Consider the following 9,090-nt stretch of genomic DNA (forward strand, 5'->3'; position numbering starts at 1 on the left):
CGTGTGCACGCGTGCTGCGGGGAGCGGGTCCCGCGCCCCTCCTCCCATCAGACACCGGGTGCGGCGTCGTGCGCAGGGCGCTTCCGAATGCACGAGGGAACGCGTGGCGAGGACACGAGCACGTGGCCGTGTGGCCGGGCTTCGCCATGGGCGGCCGCCCGCTGCCCTCCTGGCTGCCGCCGCAGGGCCCAGCTCCTCGTTTATTCCCGTTTCCCGTGCTCGTCTCCCTGTGGGAGTTGGGGGGTGGGGGGTCCGTGCCCCTCGCCGCATCCCCTCCGCACGCCGTCTGACCTTCCCATGTTCGTCGACCCCTCTGGCACCTGGTGACAAACACAGGGAGGTTTTCTTTCTCCTGGCGCTACTGCTTTAGAACAGAAGGTAACTCTCTGTTTTGGAAATGGAAGCCGGATGCCGCGGTGAGTGGAGACAGACGTATTTTTAGGGTGCGTCGTCTCTGTGCTTATGCCGAATGCTTCGCCGAGCGCAGTTATGTCCTCGTGAGGCAACTTGAAAACCAAAAACAGACATAGATCGGCTATAAATGTGAGTCCTTCACACACTGCCTGGGCTGTTCCTGACCTGGGCCGATGACAGTCCCCTTGGCCTGGACCTACTGTGCGTCAGCTCCCCTTCACATATGTAGTCGACCTACTATGTGTCAGCTCCCCTTCGCACGTGTGGTCGACCTACTGTGCGTCAGCTCCCCTTCACATATGTAGTCGACCTACTATGTGTCAGCTCCCCTTCGCACGTGTGGTCGACCTACTGTGCGTCAGCTCCCCTTCACACGTGTGGTCTCGCCCCGCTCGGGGAAGAGATCATTCGGATTTAAAGACTACCCTGTCCCAAGCCTCCTCGCCCCAGTTCTTGGCGTCCTTCTGCTGTTCGTGCGGGGGTGGGGGTGGGACTTGGGCCCTGGCTGGCAGTCTCTCACAGACCCTCCTCCCCTCTGTCCCCTGCCGCCAGGCTGTTTGCTGTCAAATGCGGGGGCTGCTTCGAGGCCATCGCGCCCAACGAGTTTGTGATGCGCGCCCAGAAGACCGTGTACCACCTGGGCTGCTTCTGCTGCTGCGTCTGTGAGCGGCAGCTTCAGAAGGGCGACGAGTTCGTTCTGAAGGACGGGCAGCTGCTGTGCAGAGGGGACTATGAGAAGGAGCGGGAGCTGCTCAGCCTGGTGAGCCCGGCGGCCTCGGACTCAGGTGAGCGCCCGCAGTGGGCAGGGCGTGGGGCGGGCGGGGCAGCGGGGTGGCGGAGGGGGCGTGACAGTCTGCAACGCCTTCTCCGGAGAGGCCAGCGGGGCAGCCCGGCTCCACGGAGGGTGGCTCTGTGCTCCTCAGGAGGGTCCTTTGCGTGCTGGGAGCTACCTCTCACTAGGCAGGTGTTGCCGTGATGTGCTGCGTAGCAAAGCGCCCCACATTCTGTGGTAGACCACCAGAGACGCTTGTGCACATGATCACACTCTGGGGTGCCGGGAGTGACTCCGCTTCAGGCCGAAGGTCTTCGGGTCGCCTGGGCTCTGCTCCGGGCAGTGGCCAAGTCCACGTCTGCTCCATGTGGGTCATTCCGGGGCCCAGGCTCGAGGGGCAGCATCTTCCCCTGGTGGCGGCAAAGGCACAAGGAGGTGGCCTCAACCCCACAAGCACACGTCAAGCCTCCGCCCACTCCCCATCTGCTAAGGCAGCTTACTTAAAGCTCCGAGCCCGTGTCCAGGGCATGGATGCACCTGCGTGCGGCACGGGCCCTGCCAGGGTGTAGGCACGTGACACTGTCGGAGGGAGGGACGAAAGGGACCCATCACTGGCTGCTTCGGCCTCGTTCCCTCATCCGAACCGAGCTCCAGGGCCCCGCGCGGCCCACCCAGGCCCTGTAGGCGCGTCGTGGTCCTCCCGCAGAAAGCTGCAGAACCCTTGGACTCCCCCAGGGCTTTGGTGTGGTGGCGATCAGAATGCCAGCGTGACCTTAGGAAGACACGCACACCCAGAGGGACATGCGAGAGGACTCGCCCAGGGGTCCACGTGACCCCAACGCCTGGTCGGGCCTCCTGGGCCCTCGATTGCATGGGGCTGGATCGCTGAGGTCTCAGGGCCACGATGAGGGGAGAAGGATCACTATTCGGCCTAGAAAAGTAAAGACCAAAGAAGACAGAATTGTTGCCTTGCAGGGGTTGGATCAGACCTATTTTTCTCTAACTTCGGAGAGAATCGGAATTCAGAGCAGCGTTAGGATTCAGTCATTCGATTATTCGACAAAATCGCCGTAGGCAGAAAGGGGAAGCAGAACAGTCCGACTCGACCCGGGGAGTGTCAGAGCGTCCTTGTAAGTGTCCGTACGAACGAAGAGACACCCTGCGAGGCACGCCCCACCTGCCGAAACCGCCGCTGCCGAGCTGGCGGGGGAGGATGCTTCTAGACCGATGTCCCTTTCAGCTCTAAAAATCTATCATCGTCTCTGCCACTTTCGATGAGATGATGTTAAAGTCGCAGTCAGAATCAAATGCACTGTCTGGACCACTCATTCTGCTAGTTACAATAATCTTCCCTGTCCGGCTTCATCAAAGGCTTTGTGTGCCAAGTGAGGGGACAAGCTCCGAGTGGACAAGGCTGTAGCTTTCCGCCCCTTTGGCTGCTTAGCAAAGCTTAGTGTGCTGGCAGGAGAGGAAGTGACCGGTGACGGAGCCCGGAGTTCAGCCAAGTCTTCCGGGAAGGGCGTCCACCTGGCAGTGATGTCCACAGGAAGCGAACGGTTCGAGGGTCTGTCGCGGGACACACGCGGTCCCTCCTCCCATTTCTGTCCCGAGCGCTCCACGTGCTACGGGCATCAGATGCATGTTTGTCGAGTGAATGACTGAATGGCCCGTCACCTCGGACACTTTTATCAGTGACTCGGAGGAAGACGCAGAAGGCAGGTTTATTCGATTTGCAGATGACATGAACCCGGCAGGGGACACTGGGGTGGTGGCTCAATGTCCCAGGAGAGTTCGACGAGCTGATGGAACGGCACAGAGTCGGCAGGATGACATGTAACCATTGGCTTCCAAACTCCAATGGCGGCCGTGTGGTTTAGGGCCTGTTTGGATGGAACGTCACATGCAACGCAGCAGCAGCCAGAAGGAACTCTGCCCGCTCGGAACAGTGACGTCCCTAACACGTGATTAGCGTTCCATCGTTGTTTTTATTTTTTATTTTTTGCCCCGATCAGAGCACATTTGGGATATTGGCCTCATTGCGAAGGATGCATTTTAGGGGGTCACCAGCCAACTAGGGAGAGTCTCGAGGGGAAGGACGAGCTCATTAAATGATAAATAGCTACAGAAACTCGGCGTATTTAGCTTTATAAAAGTAAAGCTGAAGGAGAAACGAAAGTCACACCCCAGAGGGCAAACCGTGCACGGGGTGAAGGGACAGACTCTGGTTCAGTATAAAGCAGAACCGTGTCCCACAAGGGGACGGCCCGGCCGCCTGGAGCTTGTCATTGCTGTCGGAGCTCCAGTCCGATGCCGGTGACCTCCAGGGCCGGTTTTCTGACGCCGGCCGTTCCGACACGCAGAAGCAGGGGACACATCCACGCGAAGGCGGAGCGCCCAATGCTGTGCCTGGCGCGCGGTCGGCACTCGGCATTGGCTCCTGTGTGGATAACTTAACTTTGTCCCGTTCACATCAGCCTCCGGGGTCCTTAGCCGAGAGCCACCAGCCTCCAGCGGGACTGTCTTCTCCCTGGAGCTGGTGCGATGTCCCCTCACACACGCTGGAGCTGGCGAGTCCTTCTGCCTCCTTCGCGTTCCTGAGGATGTCGTGACGTGCTCTCTCTTCTCCTCGGAGTCAGGTTCATTGCTGCTGGGGTTTACACGCTGGTTTTTATTTCCTTCTAAAATCTTGGCACTGGTTTTTTTATTCTTATTATTCATTACGGAAGTATCTCTTTCAACCTATCTTGGAAGTCTTCCTGTTCGCCCATAAATTAGAACAGAGAGGCAGCGAGCGGTGACCTTGCCCGTTCTGGAAAATGCCTGGCTGAACTGTGGGATTTTCTTGTCAGGTCATAGTCATGAATTTCAAAATGCAAGATAGAAAAGGAAAAGTCAGCAGGGGATCTGGCAGGGGGCGGGCGGGGGCGTCTCATTCTCGTGTTGTCGTGCGAAGGGCTTGGGGTCTGATGTCTGTCGGCCTTGCGTTCGAGTCCTGCCCCACACTCGCGGGCAGTGCGACCTTGGGGAAGTTACTTCCCGTCTCCAGGACCGTGCTTCCTAATCAGTAAAAACTGGGTTAAAATTCTCCCCGTGTGGTTTGCCGTAGGAACCCAAAGCGGCCGTGTATCAAGGGCCCGAAACTTGGTTGACGCCCAGTAAGCGGCCCGTGCCACGACCGCGTCCCTGGCAGCGGCCGGCGTGCGTCTGAGTAGCTCACGCTCTCGAGCTTCAGACCCAAAGACCCGCGGTTTCCGAAACGCCTCACCTCTGTCTTGGCTCTTCCACTTTAGACGCTTCTGGATAGCTGACCGGAGGGCGTCTCGGGGCGGTACAGAGGGGCAGGCCTGGCATTTTGGGCGGCCACGGCGCAGGAGCTGGAGATGGGCCGATTCACGCCTGCGCGTCTCGGAGGTGGTCCCCAGCCCCCCGGCACAGCTGGCGTTGCACCCCGAAAGCTGGTGGGGGAGGCCTGGCGGAGGCGGCCCGCCCTGCGGTCACTTCCAGGCTCGATAGGAGCTTCGGGCTGGACCGGGACGGGCGTGTTGGGCTTCGCTGCCCTTCTCTCGCAGACTGGGAAACCGAGGCTCACGGTGGGTTTGGTTCCCACTTCAGCCCCTTTGCCTGCCCCGGCGCCTTCTCGTTCCTGAGCACGACGTTCTCTGGAGCACGGTCTCCCGGGGGTGGGTCTCCCCGTGCCTCTGGGTCGGAGGGCGGCGGCGCGTCCCCCCCGAATGAATCGCTGTTGGAGGGGATCACACTCCACTCCTGACGCTGAACTCGACGGTCCCCGCTGGTGGGCGCATCGTGTCCCTGGAGAGGCCCGTCGGCGTGGCTCCGTTACAGGCCGCGATGTCTTTATGTCCTTCCTGACGGGCCCTTCCCAGCCCTCAATTCCACAGACGTCCCTTACAGAGCCGCGGGCGGTCAGGCTCTGCGCGGGATGCTGGGCTTCGCTGCAGGGAAAGGCGGACGGAAACGTGCGTGAATACCGAGCGTCCCGCGCGAGGAAGACACGTCGGAGCCGGCCGCCTGACCTCGGGGCCAGCGGGGCCAGCTTCGTGATATGAAGGGGCGGGGAGCTGGGGAGAGGGACGCGGCCTGCAGACCCGTCTCCTTATCCTTTCTTTTAAGAAACAAAGGGGCAGGCCCTTAACAACAGCAACAACAACAAAAACACCTTGAATAGGGGTTAAAATACTCTGATAAACGTTATAGTTGTTAAGAAAGCTATTCGAATCATGTTTTATGTTGTCCTTTAAAGCAGTTTTGTCGGAGGACCCTCCTCTACAGCAGCATATTCGAGAAAATGTTAACTGCATCTGGGTAACCAACACATTTTTTTTTATCGTGACCTAATATGCGCATCCGTACGTGTACGTATAAGATAAAAGTGACAGCACATAGATGGACTCCGTGCTCGCCCTAGGCGCGGACTTTTTCTAGTCTGTTCATTTCTTAATTCTGGTCTTAGCCCATTCTGTGAATCTGATAACCCACCAGCAGATGATGCCTCGACGTTTGAAAACCACAGCTTCAAAGGACGATTACTTACAAACTTAGCCCCAAGTTCTGGAATTGGTATAAATTCTTCAAATTTCAAGCCAGTAAACAGATTTCAGCTTTCCACATGTATCGGACAGCGTCGGCTGCCCAGAATGAGACCAAAGACACAGAGGTTATCATTTGGCCCCAAAACCCTGGCACAGCGCCCCACACGGAGTAAACACGCAAAGGCCGCGATCGTCATCGTCCTCTTAGGAGACACGCAGAGCGTGCATTCTTATGTCGTGACTCACACGCACAAAGGTCCTGGTGGACGTTCTCTGATTTATGAATCTGGCGTCCCTGGGTGGTAGGCGAGAGGCAGATGTAAGTGCCTGAGCCTTTCGGGTCGTTTTCAAAATCGGCTTGTGTCTCTTGTTAGCATCATGGCCATGAAACAGACAGCTGGGATGGTTCCCTGCTCTCCTTCTGAGGCTGGGCACCTCCTTTGTGTTCTGAACCTCTGTCTTCTCGTGTGTTTGTTTTGTCTTCCTATGATGGACGGAGAAATAAGGACACAGGATACTTGAGCGAGGGATAAGCCAGAATAAGAACTTAATTCTACCAATTACAGACTCGGGACACTTGATAGTCTTTGCTGTAACTGTGAGTCGGGGAGAATTTGTCTTCGGCGCTTGAGAAGTCGCAGGCAGTGTACGGATTCAGACAAGGCGTATCTCTTTTCCACGGACTGTAATTTACTGTCGGATATGTGCTCACACTTAAAAATTTCGATAAAAGCCATCATTCAAAATCAGCGCAGTCGCTCCAGAGCTGCTTTCATCTGTAACTCGGAGCTGTGTGCGTTCATTTCTCTTGCACGATCTCTGTGAGATAAAAGAATTGGTCGAATGGACAGTCGGCCATTGTGATTTGTGCGTGATGAGGATGAAGTGGACGGTTACAGAACCCTAACTCTGCACAACGCGTTGCCGTCAGCACTTGCCGTGAATTCGCTCGCTACCCTTCACATCGAGCTGATGAGCGAGGCGGTCTCCTGATTATTCCCAGTCTACAGGTCAGGAAGATGAGCTTGGACAAATCAGCCGTGTGCTGAAGGTCCTACAGCCAGTCATTCAAAGAGCCAGCAACCAAACTCGGGCAGTGCAGCCACGGAGCCTCCTTCACGAAGCCCTGCGTGGTGTCGCCTGGGGGTAGAAATGCCCCCGTGTGTGACAAAAGACCTCGCGGTGCGATCTTCCGTTTCGCTGCCCGCCCTCCGTGCTGTGTGGGAGGGCTCCCGCCACTCCGTAGGACACGGTACTCAGAGACCCCAAATGAAGACTGTTTTCACAGATAATTAAAGCAATAAAAACAAGGTGACTTGAGCCGTTGATATTTCCTTTCGAATCGGTCACCGGCGTACCTTCTGCCCTGATGCCACTGCATTTCCCTCGGGCAGCCCCCGTGAGAACGCAGGCGGCTTCGGGCAGCGTGCGTGTGCACGTGGAAACGCTCCGAAAGCATGCGTGAGGTGCCGTTATGGGTTTTTGGGCTTTTGTTTGTTTGTTTGTTTACAATCACCTAACAGACTTGTGTTCTGCTCCCGTGATTTATGGGACGGTAGCAGGAAAAACGAGTTGACCTTTTGGTCCCGACGAGAGGCACCAGCCATGCTCGTTAATTAAATGAATAAACGTACAACAGTGGAGGAATCGGGACACGTCCGAACTCCTGACAGGCTGGCCCGTGATGTCCCGCCGCTCACCTGTCACCGGCCCTCCTCTCAGGAGAAATGCACTTCGACGTGCGTGTCCGGGGGCGGTGATGACGTCTGTGCCTCTGTCTGTCCGTCTTTATGTCGGGTCCTCTCTGGGTCCAATGGCAGCGTGGCTGGTGAATGTTAGGAGTGAGGTGTCCGTCCAGGCAGAGCCAACCGTGGCTTTGACCTTTCACTCCCTGAGCGCGATGACCAGAGACCCCCTTTCCTCTACTAAGGAGCGGTAAAGGCGGGGAGGAGGGCGGGGAGGAGGGCGGGGAGGAGGCTGCTTTTCTCGTGCTGCCCTCCCAGCCACGCCCGCCAGCGCCTAGCTTTCCAACCAGGGGGTTTCAGGACGGATCCGAGGCGCGTTAGCACGCTGAGGAAGAGCGGGGATCATCTGCCATGTCGCCCTGTGCCCTGGTGGCAGCGACCGAGGAAGACCCCAGTGTTCAGTGTACTGAGGATTTGGTGGCAAACCAGCTTACGGCTTCCTCCGAGTGTTTGGATTCCTGGCACTGTGAAAGTGTGTGGGAAAGTGTGTCGTCTAAGAACGGTTGGGTTCTCAGCGGACCGCATCCGGGGTTACACGCTGGGAGCCGGAGGCTCGCCCGTCTTCTCTCGGTGACTCTGGGCGGGATTGGGGTTGCAGGCGCATGCGTGCCCTCCGCGGGGTCGGTGGGCCAAGCTGGCGTTCGAGGTGGGCGTGCAGGCCTGTCTTCTGAGGAGTCCGTGAGGGCGAGAAAGCAGTGGGCACTAACTCCGCATCCTTTCCATGCACAGAAATTTGCTGAGCACCTGTGTCAGCCAAGGACCGGGTTTGGGACATGGTGGGGAGACGCAGAAGTGTATGAGGTTTGACTAGCGAGCAAACGTTTTTGAATGCTGACTATGCTCGGGCCCATTGGGGTGAGAACTCTGCTGTCACGAGCTCATATTTTCATTGGAGGGAGACGGTCGGTAACAAAATAAATAGATAAACGGGATTGATTATGTGCTCACGTGAGGGTTGCCCTTCAGAGTAGTCACCCTTTGAACTTGCGTGCATATTTAAGAAAGTGCTTCGGACTCCTGCGGAATGGGCTTTAAGGGTTCGATGGGTCTGGGGGCGTCCAATGGGAAGCTGGGCTTCACAAGCGCTGCTCCAGAGCAGGCGAGGCTTGGGGTGCGGACCTGGGGCCCCTCGTCAGCTGCTTCTCCTGGTTGCAGAGCTTTGGAGCTGCAGCGAGGAGATTCTGGAATCAGAGCCGAAGGCCGCTTTTTTCTCAGTGAACAGGGTGGTGAGATTTAGCGAACAAAAGTCCAGTTAAATTTGAATTTCCAATAGATGACTCATGCAACATAAATATTATCGTTTACTGGAAATGCACATTTAGCCGTGCGTTTTGTGTTTTATCTGTCAGATATGGTGCGAATCTGGTGGTGGAGGGGGGTTGGCAGGGAACGACAGAAGCGATTGGTCCTAGAGTCGACAAGGGTGTGTAGATAGTGGTTGACTGATTGATGAGAGATTAGAGACAATGTCACTTTGTCCCCAAATACCTGAGTTCCCATTTCCCTTTTGTACTGGCCTAGCCCCAGCCAAGCACGTGGAGGCCCCGTCTCTGGTGGAGGCAGGCGGGATGGGACTGTCGCCTCACCTCAGCAACTTCCTCCTGCCTGT

General features: G+C 57.0%; 1 protein-coding gene across 1 annotated transcript in view; it reads left to right on the plus strand.

The window, feature by feature from the left end:
• LMX1A (LIM homeobox transcription factor 1 alpha) overlaps positions 1-9,090 on the plus strand; it is a 124,218-nt gene that overhangs the window by 86,081 nt on the left and 29,047 nt on the right. The window contains exon 4 of the mRNA XM_011382504.1: positions 967-1,199. Coding sequence (XP_011380806.1) covers positions 967-1,199 — 233 coding nt within the window. The remainder of the gene's footprint in view (positions 1-966; positions 1,200-9,090) is intronic.

Source organism: Pteropus vampyrus, unplaced genomic scaffold (genome assembly GCF_000151845.1).
Source record: "Pteropus vampyrus isolate Shadow unplaced genomic scaffold, Pvam_2.0 Scaffold480, whole genome shotgun sequence".
In the NCBI taxonomy this organism is placed as follows: Eukaryota; Metazoa; Chordata; class Mammalia; order Chiroptera; family Pteropodidae; genus Pteropus; species Pteropus vampyrus.